The 19,601-nt window shown below is 39.5% G+C and overlaps 1 protein-coding gene across 3 annotated transcripts; it reads right to left on the bottom strand.

The window, feature by feature from the left end:
- Positions 1-2,303: 2,303 nt before the first annotated feature.
- Positions 2,304-19,136, bottom strand: LOC132399779 (E3 ubiquitin-protein ligase RNF114-like). Of its 3 annotated transcripts, none has more exons than XM_059980512.1 (7): positions 19,101-19,136; positions 12,878-13,017; positions 9,756-9,906; positions 7,749-7,855; positions 6,214-6,325; positions 3,674-3,781; positions 2,304-2,732 (listed from the first exon to the last, which is right to left on the bottom strand). In XM_059980512.1, exons 2-7 carry the CDS (start codon positions 13,003-13,005, stop codon positions 2,655-2,657), a joined length of 684 nt encoding a protein of 227 aa, XP_059836495.1. In that variant the 5' UTR covers positions 13,006-13,017; positions 19,101-19,136; the 3' UTR covers positions 2,304-2,654. The 3 variants fall into 3 exon arrangements, with proteins under 3 accessions (XP_059836495.1, XP_059836496.1, XP_059836494.1); XM_059980513.1 differs by lacking the exons at positions 12,878-13,017; positions 19,101-19,136 and adding exons at positions 17,113-17,874; positions 17,967-18,158; XM_059980511.1 differs by lacking the exon at positions 19,101-19,136 and having other exon boundaries at positions 12,878-16,866.
- Positions 19,137-19,601: the final 465 nt, after the last annotated feature.

Genomic DNA, 19,601 nt, shown 5'->3' on the forward strand with positions numbered 1-19,601 from the left:
ACCAGACTTTCCAGGCTCTTAGTAAGGAGCACACCTCTGCATTCAGCCAGTGTTTCTGGTTGGGCCCTGAGATGACTGTTCTTGAGGTACCAACATTGTCAGCACATTTACTGATGCAGCTGAAGCTTATTCCTTGAGGTCTGTGCCTACTCTGTTTGTAGTACCTCCTTGAACATCCACTAGTTGGTCCATTCAAAACCACCCTGAAGCCTAGAGATTGCTTCATTAGGCCAAATAGTGATGGTGCTCTTGACTGGTTTACCCATATTCAGCACTGGTTGGTATGCTAGGATTAACAATACAAACACCTGGCCAGGGATGAGGGTGTGAGATGACTCTGATGAGTAAATCTGTTTGTATAAACATGGTCCAGTCTGTTTATTACCCTTGTGGCAATCACAAGGGATTGGTGGAATTTGGGTAAAATGTCTGGCTTGGTGCCACAGTAGCATAGTTAGTGATTAGTGTGACACTATTTCAGAGCTTGGGCCATTCCAGAGTTCCCAGTTCAACTATGACCCCCTTCTGTAAGGAGTCTCTGTATGTCCTCTCCATTATGTGTGTGCTTTCCCCTGGGCGCTCCAGTTTCCTCTCACAGTCCAAAGGCACGTTAGTGATTCATTGTAAATAGTGCCGTGATTAGGTTAGGGTTAATCGGTGTTGTGGGGTTGCTGGGGTGGCATGGCTTGAAGGGCCTACTCTGCTCTGTATCCCTGAATAAATTTTTAAAAGGTTACCTTGATTTAAGTCTCCTGCAAATATTAAGAGACCATCCCAAAGCTGGTTTTGTAGAGGACCCGGTAGCTCTTACAGTGTGTTTTTGGCATTTGCACTCGGGGGCGGGGGGAGGGGGCGGTGGGAGATGTAGACAGTGGCGCTGAACACAACAGTATCTCCATGAAGTAGAGATAACCAAAGGCTACTCATCAATTTAGAGATACATAGCTGGAGTCAGAGTCTGATCTCAGAATCACTTACATCCAGCTCCCTCTGCTGTGCTGTTTGGGGAAATTACATTCAGTTTAAAATGTGGAATGCCGTTTCTGAGGAATCCTCCTCAGTCGGCATTGGTGGAAGAACCATTTTCTAAGATCCAGTCAGGGTTGTTAGCCCTGAGCTGAACCCCCGAACTCGGGGTTTTCAAGAAAATTATTACCATATAACAATTACAGCACGGAAACAGGCCACCTAAGCCCTTCTAGTCCGTGCTGAAAGCTTACTCTCACCTAGTCCCACCGACCTGCACTCAGCCCATAACCCTGCATTCCCTTCCTGTCCATATACCTATCCAATTTTACTTTAAATGACAATATCGAACCTGTCTCTACCACTTCTACTGGAAGCTCGTTCCATACAGCTACAACTCTCGGAGTAAAGAAATTCCCCCTCATGTTACCCCTAAACTTTTGCCCCTAACTCTCATGTCCTCGTTTGAATCTCCCTTACTCTCAATGGAAAAAGCCTATCCATGTCAACTCTACCTATCCCCCTCATAATTTTAAGTACCTCTATCAAGTTCCGACTCAACCTTCTACACGCCAATGAATAAAGACAATGAATGTTCAACCTTTCCCTGTAACTTAGGTGCTGAAACCCAGGTTACATTCTAGTAAATCTCCTCTCTACTCTCTCTATTTTGTTGACATCTTTCCTATAATTCAGAGAACTGGTCCTCCGGTTGAGATTCTAAGCTGGAATAAGACCAATCTTGATGGCATCAGATCTGGCAGGCATGGATTGGGATAGTTAGTTTACCAGCAAAGAGGTGCTTGGTTAAATGGGAGGCTTTCAAAAGAGAAACATTGAGAGTACATTATCTGTATACTCTTGTTTGAATGAAAGGCAAAGCTAACAGGTTTAAGGAACCTTGGTTATTAAGGGACACTGAGGCCCTGGTAATAATGTCTGTGGGTCTCATTTGCCACCACAAAACCAAGTGGAAGTAAATCACATTTACTTGAAAGAGAGTATTTGAGGAAAATCAATGTAGATAAATTTATGTGAAAATCAGGTATCACTTGAGGAAATAGAGAATAAAAGAATAAAAGATCAGATGTGCACAGATAGGGGGAAGCTTGAACAGTTCTCACATGGTTTGGCTGTGGGACTGGAGGTTGTCATTGTTTATTCCTATGGTTGTGTTGCATTCCTGAGGATAGAATAACAAATTTCTTTCTACTCAGAAGCTGACACTGCCCTAGTGAAGATGTTTTATAAAAGTACCAATTAAGTCATGAAAGAGTGAACTTTACGCATATAAAACAAACTTATTAGTAGTAATAAAGAAGCATTAGCCAATTCAGTTCATACCTGAAATCCAACTAATATTTTATTGATCTTTTCAAAAGCTATTTCAAGCTGGGCATTAATACAAATTACAAGGCATTATAATGGGGATTTAATCAAAAGTAATTATATCCATTACCAAACATCAAGATTTAAGTGCTGTAATAATCTTCAGATAAATATTTATTTGATATAGTGGGTACCTTAGTATGTTAGATCTGCTAATATAATTCCCACCCCAACATATTTTTACGTGTAACTGATGGATCATCAAAAGTGCACAGGAAAGATTTAATTACATATAAAACCTATAGGGCAGTACTCATTCGATGAACTTCAACTGTTACTTTGTGAGAAAAATTAGTTCCCTAATATCTCATACTTCTATCTTGAAGTGATAGTTCAATGGCTTCCTGGAGCATTTCATCTTCATCCACATTATAATCCTGTTTAAAAAAAAAGGAGTATATTATACAGTCATTCGCTTAACAACTTGGTAGTTATTGAGAGGTATAGATCGCACAGCTATTGATGAGGGCTTTGGTTCGATAAATTCTTTGGATGAAAGGCAAAATGAAAACCAAATCTAATTTAAAAACAATTTACAAACAAGGTCAGTTTAAACTGTGACATTCACACAGGACCACACCCAAAGTGGCAACCGAACAAGTTTGTGTTTAAATTATGCCTTTCAGATAGGACTACACCCAAATAGTTGAAAACCAATTTAGTACCTGTCAATTGCATTTATAATTATGTAAGGAATATAAGCAACTAGATATCTAGATAATCAGTTAGGTTGTTGATTAATGGACAAATGCCAGCAAAATATTACTGTATTATCTTAGGTCATTGAGAAGCCAGGCAGAATCTCTATTTATTTCTTTTGAAAGATGGTATTCTAAAGTGCAGCACTGTGAAGAAGCATTACACTGTACTTAAGTGTGAGGCTTCAGAAAAATAACACTCCACACCTGCTACACTCAAGCGATCAACATGGAACTGCCTATGGGAAATTCCAGATCTCCTGCCATAGAGACACATTGGAACATTGTTGTTTAGCATAAGAAACAAACACAAGTTATGAGAAATAGATTATTAGCAACCTCAAAAGGGGGTCACAATTATATCCTCTGATCTCTATGACAAAGGGAAGGGCAAACACTTCCCTGCCTTCATTCCAGCCTCCAATCTTCCGTTGGAGTTTACAGCCTCTCCAAATGACCAATTTCCCAGATGTACCCTTAGATGGCACGAGTACCACCTGAATGTAAAGGGACCCCCACAGCCAAGACATTTCACCAAGATTAGTGTAAACGTGGCCCACTGTAAGAGGGCTTTCCTTTATTATTTACACTCAAGTTATCTGAAACAAGAAAGTACATACCACAAAAGTATCATATGAAAATCTATGACGAATTTTCAAATGTTGTATCAAGTCTGCACTTTTGAAGTTTGGGTCACCCCACGGCATGGAAGAGCAAATAGGGCAAACCTTGGAAGAAATAAGAGCACAACAGTAGCTACACAGCAGGTAAATGGGTCCTCCATGCTAGTCTCATATGTCATGTTTGGCCCATATCCCTCTCAACCTTTTCTATCCATATACTTGCCAAAATATATCATAAACATTATAATTGTACCCACCTTTACAACTTCCTCTAGCACCTTGTTCTGTCTACCCACCACCCTCTGCATGAGGAAATTTCTCCTTGAGTCCTTTTTAAACTTTCCTCTTTCAACTTAACCAAAAACCAAATAAACAGGAATTGCACAGTAATCATTTTCAGAGAACTTTAAAAAAGTCAATTGCAAAGATGTGTGAAGAGCAAAGGATCGGTTTAAGTTCAAATACACTGAAGTTGCTAACTTCCGGGAATTTCCTGCAAAATTAGAGTTGTGCAAAGATAAGTATTCTGCTGGAGTACTGGCAAGGTCATGTTTCCCTGATAAAATCACACACAAGATCTCATATGTGTGAATAAGGCCACCATTCATTCTTCTAAACTGCAAAGAATACAGGCCCAAGCTATTTACTGTAGACTCTTTGATAGGACAACCCTCACAGCCCAGGAATTAGCAGGATGAATCCCTTTTGTACAGCTTCCAATGTTACTGTATCCTTTCATTTAGGTAAGAGAACTAAATATGTGCACAGTATTCCAGCTATACAACCGTAACAATATCTCTCTTATTTTTAAACTCCAACCTCTATGCAATAAAGACCAGAGTGTCATTTGTCTCAAGTATCTGTTGGACCTGTCTGCTAACTTTTTGCAATTAACTTACCAGAAATGTTTAGGTTCCTGTTTTTCACTCACTTGTAGTTTCTCTCAATCCAGAAAATAATCTACTTTTTAATTCTTACCATAGTGTATGACCTCACACTTCTATCTGTTAAACTCTATTTGTCAGTCTTTTGCTCACACATTCAAACCGTATCACAGTACATCTCTCAAAAGACCAATTTCATATTATCTACAAATCTGGAAACACTAGATTACTGTTCGTTCTTCCATGTCTTCAATTCATGGAGCCAAGAAATGATCCTTGGGTTAATCCACTGGTTACCTATTGCTATGTCTATTAGTAATTAAAATCCATGTCAAGAACCATTGAGAAATAGGCCATTCCGTCCTTGGAGTTTGCTATCCTATTCAATAAGATCATGTCCATCTGTCTCCAGAAAGTTTCCCCTTCTTAATCCATTTTTAAATCCAAAAATTCCGATGCAATTCTATCAAACTTTTGCTATCCTTTTCTGTATAAAGGAAAACAACCTCAGTTACTCATATTTTCCCCCTATCTAACTGAAATTTCTAAAACCTGCCATCATTCTGGTAGGTCTCCACTAGAGACCCTCTAAGGCCTTGTCATTCTTTCAAGAGCACAACAGCAAACATTGTACACAGTACTCCAGATGTATCATGACTAATCTTTTATATTAAGATTTTTCACAATTTCCATGCTTTCTGTTAACAATATATCCTTTAGAAATTCTCAATCTTGAGAACCTCTTATATAGTACGTACCTGCAATACAAGCTGCATGTGCATCCCCAATATTCCCATATTTCTTAGATCTCAGAAAATGGTTATCATCACATAATGCTTTTCCCATTCTCCTTACACCGCTTCACTACGTTACACTGTAGTCCCCTGTGTCTTAGGCCTTTTGAAGGTCATTATTGCCTTAAATTAAATTCAATCCATCACTCAAATCCAGGTACATCTGAACAATAAATGTGGGCATCAATAATGACCCTTAGAAACTTTCATCCCAACTGGAAACCTCTTCAGTTCTATACTCAGCTTTTTGTTTTTTCATCAATTTTTATCTAAACAGCTACTAGCTCAACATACATGTAGGCACTGAATTATGTATATTAACACACAAGGCACATCTGAAATAATAATCTTGTCAACATTTAGAATGGGTAAAATACAGCACAGAAGTTGTATGAAATGGATTAAATTGATTCTTAAGCACCCAATGGAAACTTATACTTTAAGAGCATGGATTAAAAAAATGCAAACAATGTTGTACTCAATGTTCAGCTGTCAATTCAAGAACAGGATAGATCTGAGCTCTAAGTAATCCTGAGAGCAGTGATTACAAAATAAATGTCTTACATTTATTAAATCAATTAAAATGTAACTTTTGTTTTTACAAACTGAACTCAATCATCATCAATATTTAGATAAAGACACTTCAAAATAGTTTATCATATCACGGTGACTCAGAGGGCAAATATACTGCCACCAATTACATCATACCTCAAGCTAAGGGCAGTTTTGTGTTAAATTTGAATATTATAATTAAATTATATGCTCAAAAATTAAATTGTTGCTTCAAGGAAGAGCAATATTATAGCAGTAAAGTATCTTGAGTCAACCCATTCAATAAGTTTTCTTTGTAAAATCTTACCCGTTTTGCATATTCTCCAGTATGGCTTGAAATACAATGTTCAACCAAGCTGTCTTGGTCCAAGTTTTTTGCATTGCAGAATGGACAAGTAAAAGTAAATCGATTGGGCATGCTATAAAAAAAAAGGCAAAATGTATGTAGTTATAAAATCCAGTAACAAAATCCAGAAGAGGAAAAGTATAGTCTTCATTTACAACCTGTTTAGAATTAAATGATCTCAACAGCTGTAGTAGTTACAGCATTAGATGCTTTTATTGTCTGAAGGGGTGGAAAATGGGTAGAGCACCTTGTGCCACTCAATAATCACAAGATAACCCCCGTTTTGAAACTAAAAAAGTGCACAGTCTTGGCTCCAATGCACCTCCACCCAGTCTCTTATTATTATGATCACACTAATACCAATTCCAGTGTGTTTAACACATTAAGTGAAATTTCAGAAGTATTCTCAGCAGTACCATCTCCATTTCAATTCAATTGGTATTTGTGCCAATAATAATGCTCTACCTCAACAGAACTTTTGACATAGCACAATGTTTATATGAGCCACAATATAATTTTTATATTATATATATAAACTTTTGCTTAAACTGAAGGCTATTTGCCATAAGGATGGAAGTCTTGAGATTTTCTTTCTGGCTCCTTTGTGCACCTGACACAGTAATGCATGGAGATGGTCAAGTATGCCCACTGGCAACCCATGCATGTTCAAATGCAATTTCCATGCTCTTTTACCATCCCAATGGCCCACAGATAGTGCAGACCATGTTGGAAGTGCAGTTTTTCATGACAAGCAAAATCCTTTCTAATATTAAATTATGTATCCTGCCTTGTAATTTGTTGTTGAAGTATTCTGTAGCACTGAACCTTCAGTAAGTTGTTCCACTGCTCACAACTGACTTTCTACATTTTTCAGGGGGTCAAAGAGTTTCCAGCCCCATGTTTCTAAAAATAATCATTTAATTAAAAAAAGGACATCCAACTTACAAAATCCTCTGTTGAAGCTTATTGTTATTTTTTTTCCCCGTTGAAGTTTTGATGCACTGTAGTGTCTTTTTTCCTAAAACTAAACCCTAACTAGATCATTCCTGATAGGAGCAGAGTGTAAAATAAATATTTAAATATCATTGCTAAGCAGTTTGAAAAGGGAATAACATTTCTGAAATCTTCTGGCATAATTATTTCCAATGGCTGTAGTGCTGAATTAATGGGAAGTTCATAAAAAGCCTGCAAAGCAACTGCACAGTCACAAAAGTCAGATCCTGTTATAGTATAAATACCAATCCTTGTAAAGTACAAACTGAATGGATCATCTTCTTCATAACTATAAGAATTCTTAGCCTCTTTAAACAATGAAGACAATTGCCCAACAATCAAGCAACAAACATAAAATTCAGTCTAATAAATACTGCAGTCCATTTGTTTAAATTATCCTGAAAAGACTGCCTCTGAAAAAACAAAGCAGAACAAAATAAGATTATAGTTCAATAGCTGTGACTTAGAATGAAAAAGAAGCTATAATACTTGAAAATAGTCACCTAAGACTGGGATGCTGATCTTTCATGGAAGCTTTCACTCCCTCCGAAATAAAGTCCTGATATTTTGGACATGATGCATTATGGGATCGCAACTTATTCATGTAAACCTGGATCAATTTGAAAAAAAAACATTCAAGAAAAGACAGTCACAGAGTTAATCTGCACGAATGTTGGAAAAAAATCACCTAAGAATGTCACTATCTTCAGATTGACATATCTTGCTGCATATTACACTTCTGTACGATGTCAGTTTGCAAACCCAAGTACCAAATCTATAATAAATGCAAATATAGAGTAAATTCAAGCACAGTTGCCGCTGGTTATATAACCACTTCATCAGCTGTACTGGATACCTTCTGCCGATGTGCAAGGTGCTAGTTGAATCAAACACACTGAAAGTATTTTTAAAATACTGCATCAGAAGACACAAATAGCTTGCAATTTTCCTGAATGGGAATGAACACCAGCTCAATAGCCAAGATAATTCAACAAATTTGCTGTTTGGCTTGAAAATATAAGTGTGGTGGCTTAAACAAAGTGATGTATTTTTTGCATTATACTAGTTACATTTCTCTGAACTTCCAATGGTTATATTTCTCTTATATTTGCCATGATATGGATAAAAGCAGAAGTGTGTACCACAGAGTATTCTGCTAATTTGGTTAGTTCTTTGGATCATTAATGGAACAAATTAGGCATGGGAACTGGAGCCATTCTTCATCATTATTTTTGAAATCAGAACTGATGCATGAGACAGTGGATGCAAGGTTGCTAACCCTTTTAAAAAAAGGTACTTACCATTTAAAAATTCTTCTGGCTGCCAGGGCCCATTCTGAAGTTATGAAATTATGGAGATTAATTAAAATGAGAATCAGCCTTCAGAGAAAAAAACTACACATTATTTAACTTCTGTTACTTTTTGCTAGTGAAACTAATTACTGGGCGTGGGCATTCAGATGCTGTCCCATTCAAACTAAATGAGGAAAGATAATAGCAACACACACAAAACGTTGGTGGAACACAGCAGGCCAGGCAGCATCTATAGGGAGAAGCACTGTTGACGTCTCGGGCCGAGACCCTTCGACCTTCCTGATGAAGGGTCTCGGCCCAAAACGTCGACAGCGCTTCTCCCTATAGATGCTTCCTGGCCTGCTGTGTTCCACCAGCATTTTCTGTGTATTGCTTGAATTTTCAGCATCTGCAGATTTCCTCATGTTTGCCAAGGAAAGATAATGTACCTGCTATTAGCACAATATTAAATTATGTATCTCTACCACTTCAGGCACAGTTCAGGACAGATCTATTTTGACATTCAGCCTTCTGGTTAGCCATCCTTCAACACTAACAAATGGGGTATATTTTGGGTGTCTGCAATTTGCACTGAGGCTTTTGGAACAGGCACCAGCAGTAAATATCCTAAAAGGGTTCTGCTAGTTGGCATGTGTTGCCATTATAAATATATAACTGTAAATCTACCTGGCTAAAATACAAATGTTAAAGTTAAGTAGCTAATTATAGCAATTAAGACTGCAGTTAATCATTCATCTTTTTTCTCTTTGTGCTCAAGAGGTACAAAACATTGCACTGGTAGAGTGAGATGCTCTAGGATTCTCTCCTTCTCTCTCCTCCTCTCCTGAAGGTTTGCTGTGTAAATAAAGTTCTTTTTATATATTTCCCAATTATAGCTTCCGTGTGGCTGTTTTAGTGAAACACGACACCTGCTCTCAAGAACCTGCCAGCCCTTCTTGGATAAAATGGTTAAAGGCATCCAGACACATATGTTATGGCCTGTTATTTTTAAAAATTAATCCTGTAAAAATGAATGGTGTCATATATTTTATATGACGAGACAACATATCCTGTATTCAAAGTAGATGACATTCATCTTGTAACCCAATGAGGTATAATTTACTTCCAAAATATTAAATGCACAAGCCAATAAAGTGATCCAGAATAATCAATCCATCCAGTCTTTCTGTTTATACCATCTAAAAAGACAGCACTGACCTGAGTTCCACAGCCACTGCAGCTTGTAAGGGTGACTTCTAATTTCCTCTCAATTTCAACAGCTCTGGTTGCACCTTTCAGAGGAAAGCGACATACAGCACAAATTGGCTTTTTTGGCTTCTGGAGTGCAGATAGGCAATTGCTGCAAAATCTACACAAAAACAAGATTAGATTTTACTTCAGTTTGAAAAGTTAATGTACGATCAGAATCAGTTATTCAATAATGGCACCAAATGTCAATTAAAATAAACACGCAAGAGATTCTGCAGATTCTGGGAATTTTGAGGAACGTGCAACAAGTCAGGCACCATCTATGAAGGGCCTAGACCCTTCATCAGGTCACTATTGATGAAAGGTCTCAGCCTGAATGTCAACTGCCTAGTCCGCTTTGTAGATGTTGCCTGACTTGCTGAGTTATTCCAACATTTTGTGTATGTTGCTAGTTAAAAGAAGTTTTTGAGTAACTATAGAAGTAGTAAGTGAGTTAGGAAACAGCATTGTAGACAATGAAAGTCAAAATTATTTTCAGAAGATTAACAATTCAAAGGAGAATGGATAGCACTAATTGATTAAATGCAAGACATGAAGAAGGCACCACCACTAGTTTTGAGACATAATCGTAAGAAGCAATAAATGAAAGGGCTCAATGGACAAAAACAGAGGAAGGTCAGGTTGAAATGTAGATAGAGGGAAGAGGTCAATGGCAAGAGAGATGGAAGGAAAGGGATAGAGAGTAAGAGAGATGGCAGGATGAAGGAGAAATGGTGAAGAGAAATCTTGGTTTTCTGGAACTGGGAAATGAGTGATGGAAGTTGAGAAAAAATCATGCTGGGGATATGAGAATGTCACACAGGATTATTTTGTTTATTTATTTATTTATTGAGATATAGCATAGTGTAGGCCTTTCCAGCCCTTCAAGGTGAGCCACTCAACAACTCTAACCTAATCATGGGACAATTTACAATAACCAAATAACCTTTCAACTGGTACAACTTTGGACTGTGGGAGGAAACTGAAGCATTCAGAGGAAACCCACACGGTCATGGGGAGAACATACAAATTTGTTACAAACAGTGGGAATTGAACCCAAATCGTTAGTATTGTAAAACTTTATACTAGCCACTACACTACCATGCTGTTTTCTGTAAGTTTTGCCTTTAAACCTGCATTGGTCTGGTGTATGTGAGCCCCTACCCCAGTGGTAACACGATTTTTTCTATTTAGGCATTGCAATTTTGCTCATGGTCAATTTCATTGCTGACTGCAACTACATGGATACCGAAACAGGCAATGTTCTACTCCCACCTCCACCTATTATAAAAAGTTGTCAGGGCATTCTGGGTGTGGCACCTCAGTAGAGTGCCTCATGATGATTTCTGATACCTGCTTCAATTACCTCCAGGGACTGGTGGCTCAGTGGGGTCAGTCTACACCTAGCCCAGATAGTGTGGACAGGTTGGTGGATCTAACATTATTTCACCTGTTCCTGTCATTACCAATTTTGTTTCAATAGCAGAAAGTGACATAGAATATAGAACAGTACAGCACAGGAACAGGCCATTCGGTCCACAATGTTGTGCCAAACCAGCTAAAAAGCAAATCAAAAGCACCCAAACACTAATCCCTCCATCTTCCTTACATCCATATGCATATCCAAACATCTTTTAAAAGCCTCTAATGTATTTGCCTCTCCCACTATACCAGGTATCGTCGACCCTTACTTGCCCCTGATACTTGCCCCCTCTCACCTTCAATCTATGCTCTCTGACAAACAGACAGACATACTTTACTGATCCCAAGGGAAACTGGGTTGTTACAGTCGCACCAACTAAGAATAGTGTTGAAATATAGCAATATAAGCCATAAATAATTAAATAATAAGTAAATAATGTCAAGTGGAAATAAGTCCAGGACCAGCCTATTGGCTCAGGGTGTCTGACGCTCCGAGGGAGGAGTTGTAAAGTTTGATGGCCACAGGTAGAAATGACTTCCTATGACGCTCAGTGTTGCTCTCGGTGGAATGAGTCTCTGGCTGAATGTACTCCTGTGCCTAACCAGTACATTATGGAGTGGATGGGAGACATTGTCCAAGATGGCAAGCAACTTGGATAGCATCCTCTTTTCAGACACCACCGGCAGAGAGTCCAGTTCCACCCCCACAACATCACTGGCCTTACTAAAGAGTTTGTTGATTCTGTTGGTGTCTGCTACCCTCAGTCTGGTAGCCTGGTAATACCCTCTGGTATTAGACATTGCAATCCTGGGAAACAGGGTTATCCACTCTACCTATGCCTCTCATAGTCTTGCAAACCTCTATCAGAGATCTCCCATCACAAACAAGAGAAAATCTGCAGATGCTGGAAATCCGAGCAACACACATAAAAATGCTGGAGTAACTCAGCAGGCCGGCCAGCATCTATGGAAAAGAGTACCGTCGACGTTTCGGGCCGAGACCCTTCGGCAAGCCTGCTGAGTTCCTCCAGCACTTCGTACGTGTTGTTTGTTCAGAGATCTCCCCCTCAGCCTCCCGGCGCTCCAGAGAAAACAACCCAACGGCCTCTCGAGGGAGCATGGAAAGTGAAAGTGAAATAGACAATACACAAATTTTCCAAAGAACAATCCAGAACTGATCCCAAAATAAAATCTCAATAAATCAAGTCCTACTTATCCTCCTTTATGCAGAATACAGCCACTAAAATGAGTCACCAGCTTTCAGGGTGTTGCGTGATAGAATGAAAATGCGATTGAAGTACTCCATACTTTCAAATGCGTCGAAACCAAAACCAACTAGATCACTGATCCGATAGCAGCGAATTTTATATATTTAGTATACCAGTAACTATAATATTATCTTATAGGATTTACAGAGCAGAAACAGAGAAAGAAAAATTGCAGTTCCCCAAATCCTTTGTCAACCTAACAGATACTGAAATATTAGCGCACTCACTGCGACATACTGAATGTTATATTTAGCTTTAAACATCCACTGAAGAAAGGAGACTGTTTGTCGTGAATTTTCTCCCACAGACAAATATATTTCAGCAAGTTTAAAGGAAGCTCCAAGCTGGCTTCCAACCAAGACGGGTTTAAAGAGAAAAAAATAACATAAAATGGTTACTTACATATGGTTACATTCGATTCGCATTGGATTTTCAAAAATTTCTAAGCAAACGGGGCAGGTTAAAGCTTCTTTGTCATCCCCTCCTGTTTCATTAGGACGTGAGGCGTCCTCTTCGAAATTCATCGCCATTTCTACTGCGGTCTGTTTCCGCAAATGGCAAACGTCAAATGGAGGCGGAGCGGGTCTCAACATATGAGAGCAAGCAGCAAAACCCGGCAAGCCACGGGGACAATATCGATTACAAATGATCAGGAGTCATTTCATATGATTATATCTGAGAGCAACCTCCTGTGTGCAAGGGAACGTTCCAGCTTCAGGGGTCCATGATTGCAACAACCGTCCTTAGATGTCACCTTAAATAACTCAGTCGTGTTTTAAAAGTAGTCATTGTGATTTTAGTAGTTGAATTGCCAGCATGCTGTTTGCACTGAATGAAAAGGGACTGCAAATTTTTATTGTCCTGAACAATGACAAGAAAGCTTTAGAACATAGAAATCTACAGTTCATTACAGGCCCTTCGGCCCACAATGTTGTGCCGAGCATATAACCTACTCTAGAAACTGCCTAGAATTTCCCTAGCGCATAGCTCTCCATTTTTCTAAGCTCAATATACCTATCTAAGAGCCTCTTAAGGGACCTTATTGCATTCACTTACACCACGCTGCTAGCAGCCCATTCCACGCACCCACCACTCTCCGTGTGAAAAACTTACCCCTGTCATCCCCTCGGTACCTATTTCCAAGCACCTTAAACCTGTGCCCTCTCGTGTTAATCATTTCAGCCCTGGGAAAAAGCCTCTTACTATCCATATGATGAATGCCCCTCATCATATTATACACCTCTATCAGGTCACCTCTCATCCTCCGTCATTCCAAGGAGAAAAGGCCAAGTTTGCTCAACCTATTCTCATAAGGTACGCCCCGATCCAGGCGACATCCTTGTAAATCTCCTCTGCACTCTGTCTATAGTGTCCACATCCTTCCTGTAGTGAGGTGACTAGAACTGAACACAGTACTTAAAGTGGGTTCTGTGGTCTTATAAAGCTGTAACATTACCTCATGGCTTTTGAACTCAATCCCACGGTTGATGAATGTCGACACACCATACACTTTCTTAACAACATTGTCAACCTGTGAAACAGCTTTGAGTGTCCTTTGGACATGGACTCCAAGATCTCTCACATCCTCCACACTGCCAAGAGCCTTACCATTAATATTATACTTTGTCTTCAAAATGAACCACTTCACACTTATATGGATTGAAGTCCATCTACCACTTCTCAGCCCAGTTCTGCATCCTATAAATGTCCTGGACAACCCTCCAGACTATCCACAACACCCCAACTTTTGTGCCATCAGCAAAATTACCTACCCGCCTTTCTGCTTCCTCATCCAGGTCATTTATAAAAATCACAAAGGGGAGAGGTCCCAGAAAAGATCGTTGTGGAACACCGCTGGCCACCAACTTCCATGCAGAATACAAACCATCTACAACCACCCTTTGCCTTCTGCAGGCAAGCCAGTTCTGGATCCACAAAGCAAGGTCTTGTTGGATCCCATGCTTTCTGAATGCACCTTGCATGAGGACCCTTATCAAGTGCCTGAGTAACTAACATTGTTTTTAACCAAGGTAAAAAAGAAAATCTGAAAAATAAAATAAAAACTGCAAAATAAAATCAAAAAATGTACTGTATTGTGTTAATTTTCAATCTGGAGGCAAATTCATAAGTTGTGACAAAAAAAGTGATATTGTTGCACACTTAATAGATGGTGGCCTTTTGATGTATGTATGTCACTGACATATTGTAATTCACACGTTAATTTCAGTCTCTATTCCAGTCCTCAGGTGTACAATGAACCTTTTGTCTGTTTTATTATTAAATGTAAGTTTCCCTATTTTTCACTCTTATGCTGCCGTTTGCATGGTAACGAGGTCAGCCAATGGCATCTTCAGAGCAACAATGTCATTTGAATTATTCAAAAAATGCATTTCATTTGCAATTACTGGGTATTCTATTTTTGGATAGTCTTGGGGAAAAGCAGTTTTGATGTTGTTAAACTGGTTAATCACGTGGAAGAATGATCTCAGACAGAAAAAAAGCAAAGCACTATTTTTATCCAATATCTGTAGCAAATTTCATGGTGAAAAATAGGGTTGAAATTTAAGATTATGATAGAAACTAAAATATACTACATTTAAAATATAATGGATTTAAAAATGGAAAATATTTTGTTTTGAATTGGCGACTAGGAATTTTTCCATGGGTAGTGGAGTCTAAAACTAGTGGCTGTGAGATTAGGCTGAGAGGTGAATAGTTTAAGGGAACCTGAGGGGCAATTTTTTTTGCAAAGGGTAATAAAATAAGCCGTCAGAAAAGCAGTGTTTCAAGAATGTTCGAACAAGTACATGGATAGGAGAGAAAAACAGGGATATAGACTAATTGCTGGAAAATCGTTTTAATATAGGTATGCATGGATGAGTTAGGCCGCAGGTCCTGTTTGGCTGCATGGACTCTAGTAATGCAGCTACTGTGCACCTTTTGGAAAATACTGAATCAATAACAACAACTTTGGGATATTGTGGTTAACTTGTAGAGTCCTTGATCGTGAGTCCATAGGTTGTGGAATCTATTTAGAGTGAAAGTATCCTCGCTGGTTCAGGGCCCTGATAGTTGAAGGGTAATAACTGTACCTGAAACTGATGGTGTGGGACCTAAGGCTCCTGTCTCTTTGCATCAGAGTCCACCAAGATTATCTACTGATGAGTGAGCATTCCTTCTAAAAGATTCAGAGCTCCCAGTGTGGTCTGCATCTTAAGGAAGAGGATGGCTTAAGTTGAATGTCCTAATTTGTGCACAGAGTTGGACATATTGAAGTTCTGCAAATCCTTCTATAATGGTCTGTGCAATGGGAAGGCGCAGACAGCATAACCTCCTGGAATGTCCTGAGCTCTATCTGGGAGGTTTGAAGTGAAAACAAGCAGCAGAGTCTGGATCAGCCTTCAATCCTAGAGCACTTACAAGTTTTATCTGTTACATTGATAAGAATAAAATTCCTGGAAACAACAGATCTTCAGATAGAATGGGCCCATACTTGCTACAATTTAGTGTACTTGTGTTTCTATCTAGCAGCAAGTCAGCATTAATGACGAAGAACATTATCACTTTCACCTATAAGTAGAAGGGGGAAAGGAGATCAAAAATTGGTGACCACCTCACTGTTGAATGTGGATTACATGATGCTATTCAAGTTACTGCCAATCAAGCCAAGTCTGCCTTGAGGCAGGAGATGCACCAGAACAGACATGTGCTATACCTAGCAATAAAATCTGATGGTGCTATGCTACCATGGGATCTGGTCACCTACGTAGGTGTGGATGAAAGGTAGACACCTGCCTGGTCGGCTTGAACTGGAAGAAAGCCTCTTAACAGACATGCAAGACATTCAAATTTAAAATTTGCATATTCCAAAGTGGGAGGCAGTTTCTTTGGCAGGAGTCATCTCAGTAAGGGAACGGGAAGATGCTGTAAGAGACATTTTTCTAGCAGCACAAATTTTGATTTCAAATATGCAAATTTTTGTCCCCTAAAACCCTCACTAATTTTTATAAGTGCACCATAGAAAGTATTCTTCTAGGGTGCATCACAACCTGGTATGGAAGTCGTCTTGTCCAAGACTGGAAGAAGCTGCAGAAGATCATGAACACAGCCCAGCACATCACACAAACCAATCTTCCATCCTTGGACTCACTTTACACTGCACGTTGTCGGAGCAGTGCTGCCAGGATAACCAAGGATACGACCCACCCAGCCAACACACTTTTTGTCCCTCTTCCCTCTGGGAGAAGGTTCAGGAGCTTGAAGAATCATACGGCCATATTTGGGAACAGCTTCTTTCCAACTGTGATAAGACTGCTGAATGGATCCTGACCCAGATCTGGGCGGTACCTTCCAAATATCCGGACCTGTCTCCCAGTTTTATTTATGATTTATAATTAAAATTTTTATTATATTTACTATTGATTTATACTCCAGAGAGTGCGAAGCGCAGAATCAAATATTGCTGTGATGATTGTATGCTCTAGTATCAATTGTTTGGTGACAATAAAGTGATGATGATGATGATGATAATAATAATAATAATAATAATAATAATAATAATAATAAGAGACATCGTCTTCAAGATGGCCTTTGGGGAGAAATCTAGTCATGAAATCAGGTAAGGCTGCACACTGTACCTTAACTTGCTTGGGTGTCGCACTGTGCTTTTTGCCAAATCCATCAGTAAAGGCGCTCACAGAAGAGGAGTGACAAACCCAACATTCAATTCAAACTCAACATCTACACTGATAAATTGCCCCCTTCTGCTCGTTCTGCAGATTGATCAGTATCTGCCACCATTTTGAACAGACCTCAGGGGCCACAGCCAATTGAAGCACAAGCTGGGGCATAACCTTTGGAAGCTGGTCCCATGATTGGCTGTTCCCTTCATCATCAATCAGATCATCAACTGCTGGAAGGTGCTGAGAAATCTGGATTCAAGGAATGAGGGCTTGCAGTGAGAATTGTTTAGAGCCAAAGTGGAGCAGAAGTTGGGAATCTAAGAACAATGTTCCATCTTAAAGACAGTCTTCAGGTATGAAATTACAGCACACATGTGGATCACTCCATGCTCCTGTACTGCCGCGATCATGAGAATCATTTTCCATTTCATCTGGAAACCCAAAATGGATGTCATCTGTCAGTAGGTGGCATACAGATCTCAAAATAGCATAAAAACATAACTAATTATAGCTCTCATCCTGAAGGTCACATTTATGTGTTGGCTGCATCAAGATGCATGTGCATTCTTCAAGGGCCACTAAGTGCTGAGGTTCTACTTGTTCCCAGGGTTGCGAAGTGTGAGATTGACTTCCTTCTGGTGGAATATTCTGTCCCTTAAAGTTTGTGCAGACTGCAAGCCAATCAGGTTGTGGTCCATATGGAATATCTTGGACAACCTGTAGTAGAAGAAGATAATGAACCTAGTGGGATAGCTGCCCAACGCTGTTGTCAAAATCAGTTGGTAAAATGCCTCATATATGGAACTTACAAAGCATGGTTGGTGATGACAAGAGCCCTCTCAGTCAGCTCCTTCATGCAGGAGCCTCAGTCCTACCATGAACTGCCCACAAGATGGATGTAATGTAGATGAGGCACAGTTCACTGCTTTGTAGATTGTTGATTATGGCCAAGGTTTGGAAAAGGATGCAGGGGTCTTTGTTGAGGTTCGTTGGAAGCAGCTGAATAACACAAGACTCTGTGCTCTGTACAGTGATCCTAAAGTCCCAAAGCGAGATAAAAATCAACTCAATGAAAGACATATTTAGATCTGCCTGAAACCTTTTGGTCTTCCAGTGCAAGGTGAAGTCTCCAAGTGAATGTTGTGAAAGGGCACATTCCAATGTACAACAGTGTTGTCAAGTGAAGCGCAGAAGCTTAATGATGCTACTGAAAAGGCTGCATGGAGAAAAGCACACTCTCAAATCCTGCTACCAATGGACACCTTGTAAAATGTCATTCCATTCTCTAAGAAGGGAAATTATAGGTCAGTTAGACTAACCTCAGTGGTTGGGAAAGTGTTGGAGTTTATTATTAAGGATGAAGTTTCAAGGTACTTGGAGACTAATTATAAAGTAAACCAAAGTCAACATGGTTTCTGTAAAGGGAAATCTTGCCTGACAGATCTGCTAGAGTTCTTTGTGGAAGTAACAAGCAGGGTGAACAAAGAGGAAGAAGTGGGTGTCATTTACTTGGTTTGATAAGGTGCCACACATGAGGCTGCTTAACAAGATGAAATCTTATGGCATTACAGGAAAGATACTGGCAGGGATAGCGGAATGGCTGACAGGCAGGAGGCAGTGAATGGAAATAAAAGCAGCCTTTTCTGGTTGGCTCACAGTGACTAGTGGTGTCCCTCAGGGGTCAGTATTGAAATTGCTGCTTTTCACATTGTTTGTCAATGATCTGGATAACGGAATTGAAAGTTTGTGGATAATATGAAGATTATATGGAGGGGTAGGTACTGCTGAGGACTTAGGCAAATTGGAAGAATGGGCAAAAAAGTGGTAGATGGAATACAGTTTTGGGAAATGTATGATAATGCATTTTGGTAATAGGAGCAATAGTGCAGACTATTACCTAAATCGGGAGAAGGTTCAAACATCAGAGGTGCAGAAGGACTTACCAGTCCTTGTGCAAGACTCCCAGAAGGTTAATTTACAAGTTGAATCTGTGGTAAAGAAGGAAAATGCAATGTTGGCAATTATTTCAAGGGGAATAAAATATAATAGCAAGAAGAAAATATTGAGCCTTTGTAAGATACTAGTCAGTTTGCACTCGGAGTATTGTCAACAGTTGTGGGCCCCTTATCTCAGAATAGATGTGTTGTCATTGGATAGAATTCAGAGGAGATTCACGAGAATGATTCTGGGAAAGAAGGGGTTAACATAGGAAGAACATTTGGCAGCCTGTAATCATTGGAATTTAGAAGAATGTGGGGCATGGGGGGGGGGATCTTATTGAAACCTACTTAATGTTGAAAGGACTATACAGAGAGGATGTGGAGAGGTTGTTTCCTATGGTGTGGGTATCCGCAACCCTTTAGGACAGAGAAGTAAGAAAGAAGTTTTTTAGCCAGAGAGAAGTAAATCTGTGGAAAGCTCTGCCACAGACTGTGGTGGAGGCC

The sequence above is a fragment of the Hypanus sabinus genome, chromosome 9 (assembly GCF_030144855.1).
Source record: "Hypanus sabinus isolate sHypSab1 chromosome 9, sHypSab1.hap1, whole genome shotgun sequence".
NCBI lineage: Eukaryota > Metazoa > Chordata > Chondrichthyes > Myliobatiformes > Dasyatidae > Hypanus > Hypanus sabinus.

Coding starts and splice junctions, on each gene's coding strand:
- LOC132399779 (XM_059980511.1), bottom strand. CDS start 13,068: ATGTTGAGACCCGCTCCGCCTCCATTTGACGTTTGCCATTTGCGGAAA. Junction 3,782..6,213: donor CTGGAGAATATGCAAAACGG/GTAAGATTTTAC, acceptor ATTTCTTCCAAG/GTTTGCCCTATTTGCTCTTC. Junction 2,733..3,673: donor TTTCATATGATACTTTTGTG/GTATGTACTTTC, acceptor TTTTTTAAACAG/GATTATAATGTGGATGAAGA.